The 22,805-nt window shown below is 34.4% G+C and overlaps 1 protein-coding gene across 3 annotated transcripts in view; it reads left to right on the plus strand.

Annotated features, from left to right (window-relative positions):
* Positions 1-22,805, plus strand: part of LOC105226699 (myb-like protein AA) — a 47,915-nt gene that overhangs the window by 12,353 nt on the left and 12,757 nt on the right. Inside the window, exons 1-2 of one of the 3 annotated variants that reach the window (XM_049451542.1) lie at positions 10,962-11,925; positions 16,892-19,061. In XM_049451542.1, the coding sequence (XP_049307499.1) occupies positions 16,922-19,061 (2,140 nt within the window). In that variant the 5' untranslated portion in view covers positions 10,962-11,925; positions 16,892-16,921. Of the gene's footprint in view, positions 1-10,961; positions 11,926-16,891; positions 19,062-22,805 lie in introns of those variants that run through there. The other 2 variants (XM_049451541.1, XM_011205705.4) reach the window with 2 other exon arrangements.

Raw genomic sequence — 22,805 nt, forward strand, 5'->3', positions numbered from 1 at the left:
GGAGACAGTGGCCTCAACTTTAAGAGCGCGACGTTCAATTTATGGTCGTTATGATCGGCCTGTCAGAACAACAATTCACCGTCTAGTGGAAAAATTTGAATCCACAGGCATAGTACAAAATTTTCCCGTGCCAATGAGACAAAGAAGTGCCCGTAGTGTCGAGAATATTGCTGCCGCTAGCTTATCAATTGAGAAAGACCCAAATTAGCCTCCCACACGTCGTTCTCAAGCGGGGCATCTCTGCGACGTCCTTGTGGCTAATTTTGTGAAAAGATCTTGGTGTACATCGTTACAAGATCAAATTGATGCAAGAACTGAAGCCGCTTGATTAACATAATTGTGGTATGTTCGAGAATTGGATTAATCAACAACTTGATCATTTATCCCGATTTACATCCAAAAATCATCTTCAGCGATGAGGCTCACTTTTGGCTGAATGGCTTCGTCAATAAGCAAAATATGCGTTATTGGTCAGGCAGCAATCCACACGAACTCCATGAGTCACCATTGCATTCCGAAAAAATTACGGTTTAATGCGGTTTATGGGCCGGTGGCGTCATTGAGCCGTACTTCTTTCGTGATGATCGAGGCCGGCAAGTTACTGTGAATGGGAATCCCTACCGCTCAATCATAACCGAATATTTTTGGTCCGAATTGAATGATATGGACTTGGACAATATGTTATTCGAACAGGACGGCGTCACAAGCCACACAGTGAATATCGCAATCGATTTATTGAAAACCAAGTTTGGTGAACGTATTATTTGAAGAAATGGCCCAGTCAATTGGCCGCTTTGCTCGTGTGATTTGAAGCCGTTAGACTATTTCTTGGGAGGCTATGTGAAGTTTATGGTATATGACAACAAGCCAGCGAAGATTGATGAGCTTCGTACGAATATCGAACGTGAAATTGCAGCAGTATCGGCCGATTTATGCTTGAAATTCGTCGAAAATTGGATTCAACATCTGGGTTTCTGCAAATGTACCCGTGGTAGCCATGCAATGTCAACTTTTTTATTTGACAAAATATATTCACGAAATTTTACACAGATTATTAATCAAAGCATCGCGATAATTTCCTAAGAAATTGTTCATATCGGTTAACTATAGCATATTGCTGTCATACAAACTGACCGATCAAACTCACGTCCTTGTATGAAAAACTTTTTTTATTTGACAAAGCATCTTAACAAAATTTAGCATAGCTTTTTATTAAAGGCTTCTCTACAATCTCCGAGAGAATTTTTCATATCGGATAATTATATCATATAGCTGTCATACAATCTGGTCGATTAAACCCAAGTCCTTGTATGGAAAACTTTTTTATTTGAGAATTAATCTTTACGAAATTTTGCATAGATTATTATTCAAGGCACGCTTCAATCTCTGAACAGATTGTTCAGTTTGGACAACTATAGCACATAGGTGCCATATAAACTGATCGAACAAAACCAAGCTAAAGATATTTTTATGCCCTATTTTATGCTATAAAAAATGCAACTGCGAAGGGTATTATAGCTTCGTTGCAGCCGAAGTTAACGTTTTTTCTTGTTTCGCTTGGATGAAGAATGCAGAAATGCATTATTTTTACAATCCTTCAGTTTAACAAAAGCAATGTAGTAATTCTTAAAAAATAAATAAATATCTGTAAGAAATATTTGGAAAAGATTTACATACATATACTATATATAAAATATATATATATATATATATACATATATGTATATGTATATGGTATATATAGGTATGTATGTATATTTAAAAGCACATGCCTCCTTCAGCTAAAGCAACGAGGCACTGTTACCGTAATTTGTTTATTTGCCGAAATTCGCTTGCAATTTTCTTTTTCTCTAGACGCTTTATTTTTATGGGCGATATGGCATTGCCAAAAAGCCAGCAATAACCCCCGCAGACATTTGGACGTGAGCGCGTATTTGCGGTATTTTTGTTTATTGCGCACCATCAAAGGAGCAAAACAACGGATTTTTGCTAAAATATACGAGTAAGAACAACAATGAAGAAAATCGAGCAACAGCAACGGCAAACAATAAAGCGTTGAAGCAAGTGAGGGGAAAATATAGAAAAGAAAAAAATGGAAAAATCAAAATAAAAGAAAATCATAGAAAAAAATATAAAAAGAATTAAAAAAAAAGTAAAATAAAATAAAATGTTAGAAAAAGAAAACTAAAAAAAATTAAAAAAAAAAAATTGAAAAAATAGAATTGAAAGGGAAAAAATAATTAAAAGGAAGAAAAATTAAAAGAAAAAAATTGGAAATAGAGTAGAATAGAAAGACAAAAAAATTTAAAGTGAAAAAGAAAAAAAAAAATAAAACTTTTGCCACTAAAATTGAAAATTTAATTTAATGAATGGGGAATTTTCGGATTTGGCAGCGTTTTGTTTTTGTTTTACCCATTAGTTTCTTTTTTTTTGTTTTTTTTTTTGGATTTGTCAGCTTCTTGTTTTTGTTTTACCCATTAGTTTCTTTTTTTTTGTTTTTTTTTGTCGATAGATTTTGCGTTTGCTGCTATTTTATATAGCAGCATTTTGTGTACGAACATATAAAATATTTGTGTGTATTGCCGCATAGCGTATGTAAATGCGTGTCCCTCACCCTCTAGCCTAGTTGGCAACAAATCACTTACGTGCTGCTTATGGCTTTTATACGTTCTTTTTTGCTGTTGTTCTGCATTTAATTTTATTGTTATTTCATTCGCTGTTGATTACTTTGTAAACGCCGCGCGCCTTACGCTCCGCACCCGCCACTCCTCGACACTCAAGCGTTTGCATTTCCTCCCACTACACTGCTGCTTTTACATGAAACTTTGTTGTACTGCTGGCAGTTTGTTGTTAGCGCACTCCCTTTTGGTCAATAATATTACAATAAAAAAAAGTGTAAAAGCATTAAAGCAGATCTACATCACGATCATTGCATATTTTGGCCAAAATTAAGTCGCTGTGTAAATAAACTTTATATGAACGTCTAAAAATAGCCAGCAAATATTGTTTCTACATACGTGTGGCTGTATATATTTACTATGTATATATATATATGTACGTAAGTACTTAGCGTGTGTAGTTGTTGCTGCTCTGTTCGCATGTTTTGTTGTTTTATGTGTGCGCACACTTTGGCGCAAATAAAATTTCTGAATTGAATTGAATTGTCGTTTGCGCCTTCGTCGCCGCGTTAGTGTCAAGCATGCCGTCGCTTCACAGCCTGCTGCCCGCACTCATTACGTCCGTACACAAAGTATCGATGGTTTCTGCTACTCGTTTTTGTTTGTTTCGATTATTTTTACCAATTCTCGTGCATGCATGTGTGGTTGTTGTTGGCGTTGGTAAAATAAAACGTCTGCTGGCTACGCCATCAGGCCGCTGCTCGTTCACTTGTTTCGTTGTACATTTGTCTCTGGTTGCTTGTTGCTCTTGCAATCCGCCTGAAATTATTTTGAATATTTTTTTCAGTTTGCCGCTTTGACGTAGAAAAACATGCTGTGCTTTTGAGCATACACCGCTAATTGTGAAGGTCGTTCTTACGTGCGAGTATGCTGTGCACTTATAGCCTAACTAAGACTCCAAGTAAACAAAAATATATAAAGGGTGATTTTTTAAGAGCTTGATAACTTTTTTTTAAAAAAAAACGCATAAAATTTGCAAAATCTCATCGGTTCTTTATTTGAAACGTTAGATTGGTTCATGACATTTACTTTTTGAAGATAATTTCATTTAAATGTTGACCGCGGCTGCGTCTTAGGTGGTCCATTCGGAAAGTCCAATTTTGGGCAACTTTTTCGAGCATTTCGGCCGGAATAGCCCGAATTTCTTCGGAAATGTTGTCTTCCAAAGCTGGAATAGTTGCTGGCTTATTTCTGTAGACTTTAGACTTGACGTAGCCCCACAAAAAATAGTCTAAAGGCGTTAAATCGCATGATCTTGGTGGCCAACTTACGGGTCCATTTCTTGAGATGAATTGTTGTCCGAAGTTTTCCCTCAAAATGGCCATAGAATCGCGAGCTGTGTGGCATGTAGCGCCATCTTGTTGAAACCACATGTCAACCAAGTTCAGTTCTTCCATTTTTGGCAACAAAAAGTTTGTTAGCATCGAACGATAGCGATCGCCATTCACCGTAACGTTGCGTCCAACAGCATCTTTGGAAAAATACGGTCCAATGATTCCACCAGCGTACAAACCACACCAAACAGTGCATTTTTCGGGATGCATGGGCAGTTCTTGAACAGCTTCTGGTTGCTCTTCACCCCAAATGCGGCAATTTTGCTTATTTACGTAGCCATTCAACCAGAAATGAGAAATGATTATGTAGACCATAAATCGGACGTAAAGCGCGAAACACATTTCGAACCGAACACTGATTTTGGTAATAAAATTCAATGATTTGCAAGCGTTGCTCGTTAGTAAGTCTATTCATGATGAAATGTCAAAGCATACTGAGCATCTTTCTCTTTGACACCATGTCTGAAATCCCACGTGATCTGTCAAATACTAATACATGAAAATCCTAACCTCAAAAAAATCACCCGTTACATACATAGTGTAGCTATTCCAACAAAGGAAATTATGGCTCTTGCTCAATTTTTTAAGGAAGATCTTAAGGGAAGAAATTAAAGAAGGTCTGTCTAGTCGCTCAGTTATTGAGATATCGATCTAAAATTTTGCTCACGTGTTTTTTACCCCAAGAGGCTGCTCATGTGTTGGAACCGCCGATATCGGACTACTATATCGTATGGCTGTCATATAAATTGGCCGATCAACATTAAATCACTATATGGAAAATTTTTTTATTAGACGAGATATCTTCACGAAATATGGCATAGCTTTTCTTTCAAGGCATCTCTACAATTTCCGATAGAAATTTTCAGATCAGCCAACTATAGCATATAGCTGCCATACAAACTGACCGTTCAAACTAAAGTCCTTATATGGAAAACTTTTTTATTTGACAAGATATCCTCATAAAATTTAGCATAGCCTATGATTCAAGGCAACGCTACAATATCCGCAAGAATTTTTTCAAATCGGACAACTATAGCATACAGCTGTCATACAAACTGATCCATCAAACTCAAGTTCTTATATGGAAAACTTTTTTAATTGACAAGATATTATAACAAAGTTTGGTATAGCTAATTATTCAAAGCATCTCTACAATCTCAAAAGAAATTTTTTAAGATCGAATAACTATAGCATATAGCTGTCATACAAAGTGGTTAATTAAAATCAAGTCCTTGTATGGAAAACTTTTTATTTGACAAGGTATCTTCACCAAATTTTACATAGCTTATTAATTAAGGCATCTCTACAATCTCCGAAAGAAATTTTCAGATCGGCCAACTATAGCATATAGCTGCCATACAAACTGACCGTTCAAACTAAAGTCCTTATATGGAAAACTTTTTTATTTGACAAGATATCCTCATAAAATTTAGCATAGCCTATGACTCAAGGCAACGCTACAGTATCCGAAAGAATTTTTTCAAATCGGACAACTATAGCATACAGCTGTCATACAAACTGATCCATTAAAATCAAATCCTTGTATAGAAAACTTTTTTATTTCACAAGATATTATAACAAAGTTTGGTATAGCTAATTATTCAAGGCATCTCTTCAATCTCCGAAAGAATTTTTCAAATCGGACAACTACAGCATATAGCTGTCATACAAATTGATCCATTAAAATCAAATCCTTGTATGGAAAACTGTTTTATTTGACAATATATCTGCGCGAAACTTGGCTTAGATTATTAATCAAGGCATCACTACAATATCCGAAAGGATTTTTCTGATTTCTTCCAGATTTTTTTTCACACAATTTTAACTTCGCATTTTTTACATTTTTTTGGCAAATATTTTCCTTTATACCACATGAAGGCCATCTTACTAATCTCATTTATTTTATTATAAATAAATGTGTTCTTCGTTTGTTTTGCAAAATATTGAGCTAATAATTCACTAAACTCAAATCCGCTCATTACGCCCTAACACTTTTGCCGCCACTGTATGCATTTGTTAAGCCATTTCCTCCACTGCTTCTGCCGCTCATTATAAAATTCCTTAATACTTGCACTATTTATTATGTACATATGTAGGTATTAATGAAATTTACCGTTATTATTATTTGTTTTTCTTTACTTTCACTTAATTATCGCGCGATTTTCAGCAACACTGTGTTTAGAACTTTAGAATTGCATAAACAGCAACCGAAATATTTTACATTTGAAAGTAATTAATGCCGCAATTTTTGGGCCGTTTCTGTCAAAATAATGCTACAATTTGGAGGATCGCACAATATATTCCAATGTTAATGTTGCACAACATTTAATGGGGCATTTCGAAAATAACAACAACTACAAAGACAGCACGTGTAAAGCTGAAATGGTAGAACGAACGGTAATAAGATCAGCGGGCGGGCATTTAATGCAAGAATTTAATTTGCAACAATGTTGAAAAGTGGCTAAATAAATTTGGAAAGGTTTTACGAAGCATTTTTGAAAGTCTTATTTATGAAAATTTCTTATGAGTTTCTTCTATAAACATAACGGTATATATTTTGCTTGGAGGTGTGGCACTCTACATACCTATCTTGCTGTAGTTGTTGTTCGCTTGAACAAATATATTAAAATTTTCTGGGATTCTTGAAGTTTGTGTATCAAAACAAGCAAACAACCTATTTACGTAGCGTTTCGAATCGTAAATATACGCTTTAATTTATAGTGTCCACGTTTCGATTTCTGTTGCCAAATATCACATTTAATAAATTATAACTGTAGTTGTATATGTGTCTGGGTATATTTAATATTAGGGAGATATGCCAATAGAGTTGGCGGTGTTCATTCATAAATCAGCGCACATAGCCTTTTTATATATGTATGAGCATAGTTGGGTACATATTCGTATACAGTTGTGGACATACAAATGGGTCAAGTGATTTTCAATTATAATATACTACGAACATAAAAGTAAGTTGAAGTTTGATTAGAAATACGACTACCCAATATAGGCAGATACATATTATATGTAAAGGGTGATCCATTTCAAGAGTCCCTACTTAACAAAAATACAGAAACTTCAAATTTAATGGGCAATGCTTATTATCATACGAAATAACTTTTTTTTTAATTTATTTTTTGAAGATTAATTCTTTCAAATGTTGGCCGGGGCTACATCTCAGCTGGTCCATTAGTTGAGTCCAATTTTTGATGACTCGTTCGAGTATTTCGACTGGTAACTGGCGAAAGACACAAGTGATGTTTTGTTTCAAAGCCTAAATCGAAGCGGGATTGTCCGCATAGACTTTAGACTTTACATATCCCCACAGAAAAAAGTCTGACAGTGTGATATCACACGATCTTGGTGGCCAATCGACCAGCCCAAGACGTGAAATTATCTACTTACCGAATTGCTCTCTCAATAAATCCATTAATTAATGTGATGTGTGGGAAGTGGCGTCGTCTTGTTGAAGTCGTATGTTGTCGAGATCACGTGCTTCAATTTTAAGCATCAAATAGTCAGTTATCTAGGCCCAATAACGATCGTTATTGACGGTTACGTTCTCACCGGCATCATTTTTGAATGAATATGGATCGATGATTGCACTGGCCCACAAATCACACCAAACCGTTTTTTTGATAAAATGGCAGCTCTTGGATCCTTTCAGGTTGCTCTTCGACCCAAATGTGGCAAATTTGCTTGTTAACATACCCATTGAGCCAGAAATGGGCCTCATCGTTGAACAAAATTTGGCTCGAAAACGGCGGATCTTCTTGGAACTTTTCAAGAGCCCATCTAGCGAAGCGATGTCTCGTAGAAAGGTCAAGCGGCTTCAGTTCTTACACAAGCAGCATTTTGCACGCTTTCAATTTCAAATTAAGATCTCGAGCCAGGTCATTCCTTATGTCAGTCCGAGTTTCTGCGAACAGCTTCGAATCGACTCTCCAAAAAGTTATAAAACGGCGGAAACGGCACCTTTTTACATAAGCGACTTGGAAAAGAACGTCCAGGAGAACAAATGAATCTTTTAAAATTTTTTGGGGTATTTTCGTGATTTCTATATTTAATTTGATTTGTATATCAACATTCGCTTACTTAATGTAAGCGAGTTGCAAACGAACACCAGAACTCGTTTACTTTTCACTTATTTTTGCACGATATACGCACATTTTTAATTTTATAATTTATTTTCTCAAAAAAGTAATAGTCGAAGGCCGCAAAAGGTTTTTTATTTCTGTCACGTAGGTATTGAGGATATGTTGTTTTTATTATTTTGCATGTTGTTCGTTAACCTAGCTAATCTTCTGTATGCTTCAGTTTATAGTAAAATAATATGTATTTTCCTTAAATATAATTTTAGTAAAATAGAAACTATTTTTTTTTTAAATTTTCTTTCATTTCCTGTCAGCTCAATCTTTTGCTTTAAAAAACAGGAATTTTCATAGAAAACACATTTTCTACATGAAGACACGTATTAACGTACATTTAGCCGCATTTATATGATGGTGTTTGTGTGCCCGGTTCTGCGCCAACATCCTACGGTTTCTTGTTTATTATTTATCTCAACACCTACGCCTTTTTGAATATTTTGGCATTTTTGTATTTCAATAAAAGTTACCATTTCACATACATATGTACGTATGCATGTATGTATATATGTGCAATTGTTTGGTCAAATTCTGTAGCGTTTAAAAGTGAATATATCAATTATTAAATCAAAGCGAAGCGCATTTAATTTGTGAAAGCATGCAGGGGTTCGCTACACATTTCAAAATTTTAAATTCGTTTCACTTTCATTACGCTTTTTAAATAGCAAACTTTTAATATTACGTTTTAGGGGTGTTAAATGTGCCAAATAAAGCTAAAAACAAAATAAAAATGAAAAAAAATTTAAATTTAAAATTTTCATTTAAAGTTATTTTTTAAATGTACTTAAAAAATTAAAGAATTTTTATTTTATTTGTTTTTTGATGTATTACATTTTTTCTATTTTTTACTTGATTGTTATTTTTTTAATATATTTTTTTATTTAAATAAATTTTTTTTTAATATTTTTTTTATTTAAATAATTTTTTTTCTATATGTTTTCTCTGACTTTAGTGGCATTTTGTTAATAATTACTTCCTAATTATAAGAATATTTTCAGCAAATGCCTTAATTTTTTTATTTTTTACTTGTAGTTATTAATTTCCTTTGCTTCTATTATTAATTCCGAATTTTCCATTTTTTTAAATTAATTTATTATTTAATTTCATTTTAATTTTAATATGATTTCTTTAATATTGTTAATATAAAATTGTTCTATAATTATGTTTTTAATTAACTATTTTTTAATTAATAACTTTTTTATTTATTGTCGTAATTAATTTAGATTTTGTAATTTAATTAACTTTGAATTTGGTTTCTTTTATAATTTTAATATAAATTTGTTTTCAGTTTTTTTAAATAATTTAATTAGAAACCAAATTAAAGATTAATTAAATTACAAAATTAAAATTAAATTAAATTAATTAATTTTCGTAATAAATTTAGTTTTTTTATTTAATTTTGTTTTTTTTCCTTATAATTTTTTTGCATTACTTTTTTTAAATTAATTTACATTTTTATTAATTTTCGTAATTAGTTTAGTTTTTTCATTTAATTCCTTTTAAAATTTCTTTTATTTTAATTTCTACTTTGAATTTAAATCTTAAATATTTATTAAATATTTTTCCACTATTTTTTATTTATGTTTTTATTAATTTGTGTTTTTAATTTAATTTTAATATGATTTTCTTTTATTTTTAATATACATTTTATTCCATAATTTTTTCTTCATTTTTTTCGTATTAATTTTCGTTATTAATTTAGATTTTTAATTTAATTATTTTTGAATTTTTTGAATTTAATTTAATTTTTATTTATGTAAGTTTTTTTCTTAAAATTGTTATTTTTTTTATTTTTTACCGTCTTAATTTATTTTTTTATTTTAGTTTGTTTTCTTAATTTTTTTCTTTAACTTTTAATATTTTATTTATTTAGATTTTTTTACTAATTTATGTTTTATTTAAACCCATCTTAATTTATTTTTTTTTAATTTAAAGTTTAACTTATTTTTTTTTTTATATTTATAATATAAATGTTTTCCATTAAATTTTAATCATTTGTTTTTTATTATTTTTTAATTTAATATTTTAAATAATTTTTTCATGTATTAATTTTTTATTATTGTTGTTAGTATTTTTTTTTATATGCTAGGTACAATGTAAAATAATATCATAATTAAAAAAATGTATTAATTTTTTAAAATTATTTTTATTTAATTTTTATATATATTTTATTTTTAATATTTTTTTTATTTTTTTGTGCAAAAACCTTACACCAATCATCACCCAATTATTCAATATTATTTTCTCCATTTTAATTTGCTTCCGTATATTACCCACGGCGTATACGCAACCTACACTGTCGCATTACTACAGCCAATAACTCGTAGCAAGTTACACATACGCCTAGTTGTACCAACTTCAGTGTTACGAAACACCCCATATTCCAAGCTTTACACACATGCTTTTTTTCATTATTATTATTATTATTATTTACACGCGTATGTACTTCCAATACAGCTTTGATTCCTATGAACTGATAACTGCTTACTGTTGAGTGCTAAATGCTTATCACATTAAGAGCTCTTAGCGCATATAATTCTTTTGCTACAACTAGCGTATTTATTTTCGATTAATCAATAATGAAAAAATAAAACAAAAATGCAGAGTTCTACCGCTCTCTTGCACACACACCGCGTACTCGCTGTTAATTCCTCCCAAAAGCATGTGTGGGTGCACGCCAACGCGCCGCTCAGTGTTTTCGTTGCTCGCAATATTGGGTTTTCCTGCTAATTTTCTACTTTTCATGTTTTTATTTCATTAATTTATTTACAAATACGCATTGCATGTATTTCACACTTGCGTTTGTATACCTACCTGTGCCTGTGTATGTGTATGGGCGAGTGTGAGCTAGCATATCGGCGCAACATTGACTTTGGCATCGACTAAGCAACAAACGTACCAAACAGATTCAGTCAAAATTCAGCATTTAAAACGAACACACGTGAAATACTTTTAGAAAAACGGTCGCGAATAAGACGCACGCTGCTCAGTCGTGACCCCGAAGCATATATTAGACAGCTAATCAGTGTTATTAATTAGTATAAATAAGAAAAAAAATACCGCTCGAAATTATTATTATTTTTTTTGCCATATATTTGAGGCTTTCGATTGCTTTGCGCCTGTCGCTAAGCACCTACAATAATAACAATAAAAATACGTTGCTCACTATATATTTGTGCCATCTGTCTGAAAAGCTGCAATCAAAAGTGAAAATTCAAAGTGCAAAGTGATTAATTGTACCTACTTACATACGTACATACATATAGCAGCTGCTTTACAGCGGCGCACGTTTAAGTGTGTGATTTTATTATTTTAATTGAATTGTCGCAACTAATTTGCTTGGGAAAATTTATGAATATTTATACGCGTGCACGTACATATATATGTTTGTATTTGCTGTTGTGTTTTTGTTGTTTTTCATGAGAGATTAAATAAAAAAAAACTGCTAGTGACTTAATAACTGTACGAATCGGAAAACCCATATTGATTGCGGTGCAGCTGCTCGTTGCGAAAAAGTGCCAAGTGCAGAATTTTATCGAACGAATTTGAAACGAATTCGAAATTTATTTTTTAAGTGTTGAAAAAGTATAAATATAAAAACATATAGGCAAAGGCATTAAAAAAAATAATTGCTATATTCATACACTAAAAAAAAACAAGAAAAAAATTTATTATATACAGAGTTCACAAGAGTACAAAGAAAACAAAAACAAAAGTGAAAATTTTGACACTATTTGCTAGAGCCACTGGTAGAATTAAAACAAAAATGTGAGTAAAACATTTAATAATTTTTTTTATTATAAAATATTTGTTAGCAAAATTAAAAAAAAATACGAAAAAAAAATTTTGAAGAAAAGAAATTTCGGAAAAAAAATGTTAAAAAAAAATTTTGAAAAAAAAAAATCGAAAAAAAATTTTCAAAAAAAATTTGAAATAAAAATTTTGAAAAAAATTTCTTACCAAAACACAAAAAACGCCAAAACCCTTTCCCTTCAAAAAAAAGTTGTTACTTCCTCAAGTTTTTTCATGACTGTTATTTTTTTCCGAAATTTTTTCAACCAAAACCATTTATCTCGAAAAAGTTGTTACTTCCTCAAGTTTTTTATGATTATTTTTTCCTTTTGTGATTATTGAAAATTATTTTATATAAAATGAAAGAAATATATAGCATTTGTATTTGTATTGGTTGATCCATTTCGAGATTCCTTACTTTTTTAAAGAAAAAGCACAGAAACTCCAAATTTAAGAGGAATGTGTATTAACATTCTAAAAGAAAATTCTTCGGAATTTATTTTTTGGTGATTAACGCTTTCAAATGTTGGCCGCGGCTACGTCTCAGATTCACCCATTCAGTCCAATTTTCGATCACTTGTTCGAGCATTTCGACTAGTAACTGGCGAATGACACGCGTGATGTTTTGCTCCAAGGCCTGAATATAAGCGGGGTTGTCCGCATAGACGTTAGACTTTACATATCCTCACAACAAAAAGTCCAACCGTGTGACATCACACGATCTTGGTGGTCAATCGACCAGCTCAAAACGTGAAATTTTCTGTACACGGAAGTGTTCTCTCAATAAATCTATTAATTGATGCGATGTGTGGGACGCTGCGTTGTCTTGTTGAAACCAAATGTCGCCGAGATCACAAGCTTCAATTTCAGGCATCAAATGTTCGGTAGCCACTGTCGTTTACGTTCTTATCGCCATCATTTTTGAAGAAATATAGACCCATGATTCCACCGGAAGCAACACCAAACCGTTGTTTTTTTCTACATGAAATGGCAGCTATTGAATCTCTCCAGGTTGCTCTTCATTTCAAATGCGGCAATTATGCTTGTTTTCATATCCATTGAGCCAGAATTGGGCTAAACAAAATTTGGTTTGAAAACGTCGGTTCTTCTTAAATAAAAAGCGAAACGATATCGCTTGGTGAGGCTATTGCTGCTATATTTTCTTCACTGCGTGCTGGACTAGGTTTTGGTCGAATATTATCCCATTAAGAATGCTGGGTCTCGTAATAAAATAAAATCATCGATAAACGTTGTTCAGGCGTAAGTCTTTCCATGTTGAAATGCCAAAAAATACTGAACAAAAATAATATAACAGCTTGACACGACTCACGTGTGATCTGTCAGAAAAGGCTATTGAAAAGAGTACCTCTACTTTAATTTTTCGTAGTTATTAATCTATTAGTTCTTAGTTTTGCAGTTCTAATAATCTGTACATATTATTTTTTCTTATTTTTACTTAATTTTTTTTTTCTTTCATCTATAATTATTAATTTAATAATTTTTTCGTATTTAAATTTCAATTAATTTAATTTAAATTTTGTACATTAACATTTCTCTGTCACCTGTCTTGTATTCAAATCGACCAACATGTACACCCTTCCTTTGCAGCATTTTATGTCATAAATATTTTTAAATATTCCTGTCATTTGTTTATAAAGTATTTTTTTTTTATTTCCACTTTTTATTTATTTTACTAAATCTTCCACTTATATTTGGAATTTATTTTCGCCGCATTTTGAATACGTCACGCAAGCCGACACTACACGCGAAATAATCCGCAGCGTTTCGAAACATATTTTCGCCAAAAACAAGTATATGCAGATACACATACATATGTACACCTGCATACGAGTAGTGAAAAGTGATGCGATAAGTACGTGAGAAGTTATAAGGGAAAAAATTTAAATGATTTTTTAAACGCTATTATGGGTATCTTCGATTGGTCATTTCTCTGCATTCGTGTCAAAATATTTATATGTGAAAGCAACAAAAAAGATATCGAGTTGAAGCAAGAGATTATAAGAGCACCTCATTAAAATGTTATAACTGCTATCTTCAGTGCTGCCAAGTTTTGTTTTGCATAATTTAGCTCACTTTTACTAATGTGAATGGTATAAATTAAATGACAAATGAAAATAAAAAATTTTTTCTTGTACTTTTAGAGCATAAGACTTAAAATTATTTATAATAATTTATAGAAACCAAAATAAATGGTTACAGCAACGTTTCTTCACGCGAAAAGAAAAATATTCTCAACTAAGAACCCATCACAAGACTATTTTGCAGGCGTCAGAAGATATATTAACGCAGGGTTACACTACATAGATGCCTCTTTGTTTGAACTTCTAATATAGTTCGTTCGATTCGCTGGAGAGTGTGTGTCCAAGAGACAGAAGGTCATATCATCCGCGGACTCCGACTCTTCCCTCTTGGCTTCTGCCTTCTTTTCGGCAGTAGTGCCAGCACCAACAGCTAGAGCAGAGGCAGCAGCAGTAGCAACAAACTTGCTGGGGTTCCTTGATGGTAGCAAATTCTTTGAAATCCATTTCGGTGTTAGCAGCAATAGCCAATAGATTTTTGAAACCATTGGCAACACCTTGTGGTACCGAAGCAATAGTTAGGTAACCAATTGGTAACGATACGGCGGTCGAATTGGCAACACCAGCTTTGAATTTTGCACTCAGATCTTCTGCCTTGATATCCAGCAGAAAGGCAAAGCACTTGACTAATTGGAAACAGCTAATATTCACTGGGCTAAATATTTTTTTCAAGATATATCTATCTTAAAGTCGCAAGCATCTTTGGTACGAATAACATTTCATTCCAAATGAGCAAAGAAATCATGCCTCATTACTTTTTTATACACCAATCCATCTTTTCACTGTTAAAATATTAACAAATAAAATCGCTCGGCACAAGAATAAGAAATTTCAAAAAGTCTATGCAGAAAAACAAGCTAATTTCTATCATTCGTGAAGCCACGTCTAGCAATGTTGCTGTCAAAAGCGTTTTAAAAAAGTAACAAAGCAAAACTGTCATAATATTTTTATCTATAATTTATAGCTCAGCTGAGGAAAAAGCGTTGCCAACTATTTATGAAAATATTTTTGTTAAACATTTTTTGGTTTTCTTCTTTCTTTTAGCATTTTTGTAGCTGACACCGTCTTATTGAGCCGCCCTCGTTTGCACGCGTCAATGGCTATTTATGTAGTACTTATTGTTTTGTACACATACTTATATGTCTACATACCTTTGTATATGCATAAATCTATTTCTCTCCACGACGCCGACGCATTTCTTTTTAAGTAGCGGTTTATTTTCTATTATTTTTAATGCTATTTTGGCTTCCAACATCACGTTTAGTACGTAGCGCTAATTCTGGAAATGAAATAAGTTTTGCTATTTCGTGCAAAAACAATGCAAATACATGTGTAGTTGTGTAGAAATCACTGCGTACTAAGTTTGCCTTTTCTTGTGCAAATATCAAGCGCATGTTGTTTTTGCGTTGCTTTCACGCTTGTTCTAAGAACCTTTTGCTCGAGGAATGTTGGTTATTTTTCTGAACACACTGTCTAATGTTTGCGTTTCTGTTAACTATTTGAGATCAATACCAGTTAAGTTCTAAAAGTGTCTTTCTAATTGCATTAAATGCTGAAAGTGCTACACTTACATACATATGTACATATTATTTTTTTGGCATTTGGAAGGGTCAGCAAAGCGTGAAAAGCAAAAGTCGGGACTAATACTATACACTGACATTTTAAAGACCTTACAACTGTTCTTTTACATATACATACATATGTATTTCTAGGAATTTTAGTTATCTTAAGAATGTCAAGGTGAGCATCACCCGACTTGGAATCGACTTTGCCACTGCTCTGCAATATTTTAATTAAGACTTTAGTGTTGACGGTATTTGTCAGCTGTTAGTTCCTTATTAGCAGCGAGTGTTACTCATTCAATATTTTTAACGGTCGTGTTATAAGTCGTCGATGCTTCGGTAGTCAACGGATATAACGGGTTTGTGTTCATTTTTGTATACACGCGAACTGGTAGTGGTGTTTAAACTTTTCTGAATGTTTCTTCATGAATTTTGCCAGTTTTTGAGGTGTGTGTTTTCACGTCATTCGTAAGGTGTGGAATCTCAGAAGTTTTAGGACGTCTATAGATGGTTAAGAAATGTTTTTTTTGGTGTCAAAATATACTTGAAACTTTTACTGCTGTTGCACTGAAGCTATATTTTTCTTCTTCTTTATTGTCGTGCACACCGCTTACGCGAGTTTACAACAGCTATGACCTGAACGATTATTTTACATATGGCTCAAGCAGCTCATGATTCCCGGTCTTAGACCAAGTAATAGCTGTATAAACTGACGTTGAGCAATATCAGAAGCTCCGTCAGGATCGGGAATGACCCCACCGAGTCTTTCGATACCAAAGGCGACTCCCTATCGTGCCACTTATTCAAACTACTGCTAGAGAGCGGTAGAGCTGATTGGAGAAGGTACAAGCTTTTATAAGAGTGTACATGGGAAGGGACCGGTGGAGAAAGACCTGGATGTTTTTGGGATTTGGCTTTAGTTTCAAGTCGACCGATCAATACTTACGAGTATTTAGGTATCCCCATGATGGGATCCATTTTGGATCGATCTTTTAACCTAATCTTACAAGGAACTAGTGCCCTTTTTAACTTTTTCTTCACGCAAAGGTTGATCTACTTCAGGAATAATTCTGTTTTTACCTCTTATGCGGTCTACATCACGTCTATGGAAATACTAATTATATATTTAGACAAAAATATTTGTAGGAATCTTCTAGATTACATACAAATATATCAAGTTGTGAATAATTATGAAAAAGTAACTTTAAACAGTTTTCAAAACAAAATTTGTATTTTAAACACCTTTTTAATTTAGTTGTATTTTCCTCTCTCTCCTTCCAGGTGCGTGTTTACGGCAAATGATGGCCAAAAATGGCGGCTAAACCACCGAAGCCGCCAGCTACTTTTCTGAAGCAAAGTAGTCACAACAACAACGAAGCCGACAACGATAACAACGGCAACAGCAACAGCAACAACAGTAATCCTAGTACCTCGGCTGCCACTGCAGCAGCAACACCCACCACGCCTACCTCCGCCGCGACACACGCGGCCAACGCTGAGACATACAGCAAACTGGGCATAAAGCGTTACAATAGTCGCGAAAATCTACTCAACAACATCGCCAACGATTACAACTACAACGAAAACGACACCGAAACGAAAGGCAATAGTTTGGAAGGAGCAGTTGCTGCCGCCGCCGCCGCACGTCCCGCTTGCAATTGCACGAACATAAGTATTATGCATCTCTTTCATGAGATGAAGCAAGAGTTTCCGACCATACCCGATCCGATTGTAGCGCAGTGTGTCAACGATAATTGCCATCAACGTGAGAATTGCATACAGATGTTGCGAAATGAGTTGGCACTAAATCCGATACCAGTGCAAACGTACCCAGCGAAAGTATTGCAACAACATCACATCAACAATCAGCAACACAGCAATCTGCAGCAGCAGCAAAAGCAGTTGCAACAACGGCAAAAGAGTCCACAACAACCAGCACAGACACCGCACACACCGCCACAACCGCCGCAACGCCTGAAAAACGCGTCGCCGCAAAAACCCGCGACGCCTTTACGTCCCATACGCGCTGCGCCTACACAGCCGCCGTCCGTAGCGACGCTGCAGCGCATACGTGCTGAAAACAAAAATAGTGCCGTTACACCTCAAGCCAATTGTGATAGTGTTGAGTCAGTGCAAAATAGCAGCAATTTAGCAAAAGATGTTAATTGTGTTCAATTATCGTGCAATAATCAGTGTAATAATAGCAACAACAATAGTGCTGCCGGTGATTCGCCCAAACAAGCGTGTGATATGCCCGTGACCGCAACCGCGAACGCGTCTGTTGATTGCGCGCGCTCCGCCGACTTTATAACGGCGCTCAATCGCATTGCCGCGAATCATCAGCCCTCGACGCCGCAAGTGCCGGCCACAGGTGCGCGTGCACGCCCCAATACGCTCAACTTGCAAGCATCGCAGCAGCAACTGCAGCGCCAGCAGTTGAACAAACAACTGCAACAGCATTTGCAGCAGCGCAGCCAGTTGAAACAACAACAACAACAGCCAGCGAGTGGCGCAGCCGCCGAACCACCGCTACAGAAGCCGATACGCAAAGCGCCGTTGCCGCCGATCGCGCCAAAGCCAGTATTTCACAATAATATCAACTACAGCAACAGCAGCAGCAACAACAACAACAACAATAATAGCGGTGGAAATTCACCACAATGGCAGAGCGTCGGCAGCTGCTCGAGCGAATCGGCTTTGACGAGTCCGTTAAGCTCGTGCGGCGAAAGCGAAGTATCTGCCAATGCGGGATGTTCGCCATCACAAGCTTTTGCGCTCAGCCATATCAATAACAATCGGCAAAATAATAATATTAACAACAATAACAACGTTGTTGCTCCCACTTATCAGCCACAGCAAACATCACCGCTGCGTTCGCCTATACGCCATCGCTCAGTTATCACCGTACAGCCAGAGCCGCCATACGCGCGCGATTTTCTACCGTCCGCAAAAATTAGCACCGTCGCAAATTCCAACGCCGGTGGTAGTGGTGGCAGTACGCCAACAAGTCAGAAAAGTTTCACCTCCGTCAATTTGACATTACGTCAACCGACCAACGCTGTACCACAATCGACCATAGACATCTCTGCCGGTCCGGTGTTGAGCGGCAATGGCAGTGGTCTGACCTATTCCAGTACATCGTATAATGCACGTCACGGTTTTCAGCAAAATTTCCATATAACAGTCACGGAGGAAGGCGGTGTATTTAATGCAAGTCGCATACGCCCACGTAATAATAGTGGTTACTACGCCGGTATTGAGGGTGTAAATACAGCGGAGGGCCCAACGGGCGGCACGGGCCAAACAACGACTACGTCACAACAGCAACAACAACAAACGCCTACGACAATATTGCTTTCGCCAACAGCGCAAACAGCACAATTTGTTGCGCCGCCAGCGCCACTAACAACGGCAAGCAGTGAGGACATGTGTCTGCCATTGGAGAATAGTGGTGAGTTAAGCGTTAGTAGGGAAATACTCAGTGTTTTAGAGCGCTGCAAAGCTGTAACAAAGATTTTTATTCTTCTCTGGCGTGTGTTCTGTGTTTCCCGTTCGTCTAAATTGTTCATATGCCAAAGAAAAGTTTTTGAAGCGTCTTATATTTCTAGACGTGGTGTCTATCTTGTTGATTTTCGGCTTCAAAGTAAACAATAATCTTTCAGACTTATTCAGGTGTTTCATATACATATAACTTCAACTTCATTTGCTTACCCACACATGTCTACCTTTTCCTTTCATAGACGACTGCTAATAGCTCAGCCACATGCTAGGCAGACAGCTAAAGTTTCTTTACTGTGAGAAAAGTCTTCCGTTGCTAATTTTCGCTTTTATTTTTAATTACTTTATAATGTGTAAAGAAAAGCTCAGAAGTTGTTCATACTTTTTCTTCTAAAACTATATAATATTGGGTTGTCGAAAAAGTATTTTCGTATTTTTTACACCTATTACCTAATGTGTAAAGAAAAGTTCAGAAGTTGTTCATACTTTTTCTTCTAAAACTATACATATAATGTTGAGTAGTCGAAAAAGTATTTTCGTATTTTTTACACCAATTGACAAAATACGAAAAATCTTTTTCGACTAGCCAATATTATGTAGTTTAGCAGTTGTACATCTCCAGTGCTACCAATCACATTGTGTCATACCATATAGTTTGATGGAAAGCTGAAATTTTAAGTTTCATTTATGCACAAAAAAAATTAAATTCAGGAAAGTTGGCAAAAAGTTACTGCTATTCAAAAATGAGTGAAAATAATGAAGAAAACGCTAATTTTGAAATTTTTGTATAAAAAAAAGACGAATACCATAAAAATTCGTGAAGTTTACGGAGACGATGCTGTATCCGTTCGTGTAGCTCTACAATGGTTTGCTCGCATCCGTTATGGAAATTTCGAAATTTCCATTTACACTGATGGAATAATGTCTCTAGTGGAATAACGGCGAAAAGTGGTCGACAAAAAAAGTGTATATTTGTTTAGTATAAATATAAAAAAAAAAAATAAGTTGTAATTTGATTAGAAATACGAAAAGACTTTTTCGACTATCCAATATATAGCTATTGTTACATATAAGCTTGCGACGTAATTAATAGCAGTCGTATATTTTAGTCGAGCGCTAGTAATTATTTACAACGTAATAACGATTCTTATCTACATACCTGATAAGTATACAATATTCACATAAATTAATACCCTCCTAAGGTTTGAGTGTTCTAGACTTATTTTCTCTGCTATAGACTCTCCCAAGACGCTCCCCCTGATAACTTATCGTTCAATTCTAGCTAAATATAATAAAAATGTCGAATCACAATAGTCTGTATAACTTCAAAGTTACGTTCAATTTCAAACAATACCAAGTTCTGTCTCTTATCAGTTTATTTAGCATTCTAATGTTCATTTATACACACTTACATATAAATATAGTAATGTATATACATATTCGTGTAGGCAATTCTATTTTACACTTTTCTGTTGTTATTTACTTAGCTTTACAATGTCTCCAATCGACAAATAATATCGGTATTAAAATCTATTTATACCTTTTTACATTGTTTCACGTCGTTGTCGTCATTTTGGCTTAGACTCGTGTTTAAACACATACTGTACATATGTATGTATTTTTAACATATACGCCGATTGTAATTTACTATAAATGTGTTTTTTATTTCATTATTTTTGTAATTTATTATTAGATTTACGTTTGTTTTAGTTCCCCATATACTAAGCATTTCATAAGCAAGTAGAGACTTCTAAATATACTATGTATATGTATGTATAGTATATTCAAGCGAGTTGCTTATACATATAGGTTATGTACTGCGTTTTAATTTGATCAAAGTTTTCTGATTATAAATGCATTGATTTCAATTCAAATTTAATTTAAAAAGTAAACGATATATGTAATCCCCTCTAACAAAAATATCGTTAAACCTAAGCATTATGAGGGTTGACTTTATATTTCGGTATTAGAGAACAATAACAAATATTAAACCTCGAAAATAGCTTTATGGTTGTTCGTATAACCGCGTAAGCGATGTCTACGCCAATAAAGAAGAAGAAGAGTATTTTTCATTAAGATCTTTCCACTTTTGTATGCGTTTGTACCAACTGTCGGAGCACTTTTGCCACCCTGACTAAAGTATACCAAAACTTGCCTTCCGGACACATCAACTGCCTCTACAGGTGTCGTAAAACGTTGATCTCTTAGTTTATTTTCTACAGGTGTCGAAAAACGTTGATCTCTTAGTTTATTTTTTACGTACGGTAATAAAAATAAGTCCTTCGGTGCCCAGGCAGGAATATACGGTGGATGACTCATTAAATTGTTTTCTTGAATGCTCAAAAATGCAGTTGCCTCAGTCGATGTTGGAGAGCGCACTTTTTTCTGGTCTGAAGAGGAATCTGTATTCGTTGGTTGGGTTTTCTGATTTCTTGAAAGACAACGGACAAATAGTTAAGTAGCATTCAAAATTTACTGTTCAGAGTTTTTCAAGTTATATGGCTACGACATGTCCAGTTTTTTCAAAAAAAAAGAAAAATAAGCCACTATTTACTTGGAAAAGTTTCGAGCTCAAACTCCTTTCGTTGATTTCAGCTCATCTTGAGTCATACAATCGACTGCTATTTACTTTCAGGCTCATACTACTCGTACTATAAGAAAAAATATTAGAACTTTGTTGATAATTTTAAAATTTTTAATTTCAAAATCTATATCGTCCTCCTCAAAGTAATACTCCTTGGCTCTAATAGACTTGCTTCGGACAAACTCAAATAGCATTCCTTGTTGACGGTTTCGCTGGTCGGAAAGAATCCGGAGTGCACCGCACCGCGATAATCGAAGAAAACTGTTCTTTATTTTTGACCCATTCCTCTCTTGACGTAGTTTTTTCGGCATCGGCTCACCTTTGCCACGATATTCGACCGATTAATCGTCTGTATCCAGAGATCCAAGACCCATTGCCAGTAATAATACGTTTCATGATACCCTAGTAGTCGGTAAACATTGTTTCATAGAAGTTAAAGCGGCGCTGTTTTCCGAAAAAATTGACAATTCGAAACCATTGGTGCTTTCACCTTTCTAAGGCCCAAATGATCTTTCAAAATGGTTTTCACTGATCCTTCCCATATTCCAACGATGTCAGTAAGATTTCTAATTGTTAATCGTCGATTCTCAAGCACCAAATCTATTAGTTTATTGACGTGTTGATGTCATCAGTTGATGTTGAGTCCGTCCTGGAGTTCTACGACCTCTATTAAATTCACCATAACATCGATAAACACTGATCTTTGATTGAGCTTCATCGCCAAAAATTGCATTAAGTTCATCGATGCACTGGTCGCTGAGTTAATCCACTTCAAAAGTTGTAAAAAATAACCGAGATGAGTGTTGCAAGTTACTTTAGACCGTACAAATAGCGCTCGTATTATTACGATATAGTTGTGAGTTGCTAGATTGCAAGACTGGATTTGCCAAATCCCGAAATATAAAAAATGGCTTAATCTTCTCTATTAATTATTATAATCTTAGAAGTTTGTTCCGGTAACTGTGTAAGTCTGTTTTAAACTGGAATATCGACCTAAGCAATGACACTTTTTTCAACAATCTCTCGACTATATGTAGCATATACATAGCTACCATGCAAACTGTTCTTTCAAAAACCAATACTTGTAAGAGAAACTTTTTTATTTACAAGATA

The sequence above is a fragment of the Bactrocera dorsalis genome, chromosome 3, assembly GCF_023373825.1.
Source record: "Bactrocera dorsalis isolate Fly_Bdor chromosome 3, ASM2337382v1, whole genome shotgun sequence".
Taxonomy (NCBI): Eukaryota; Metazoa; Arthropoda; class Insecta; order Diptera; family Tephritidae; genus Bactrocera; species Bactrocera dorsalis.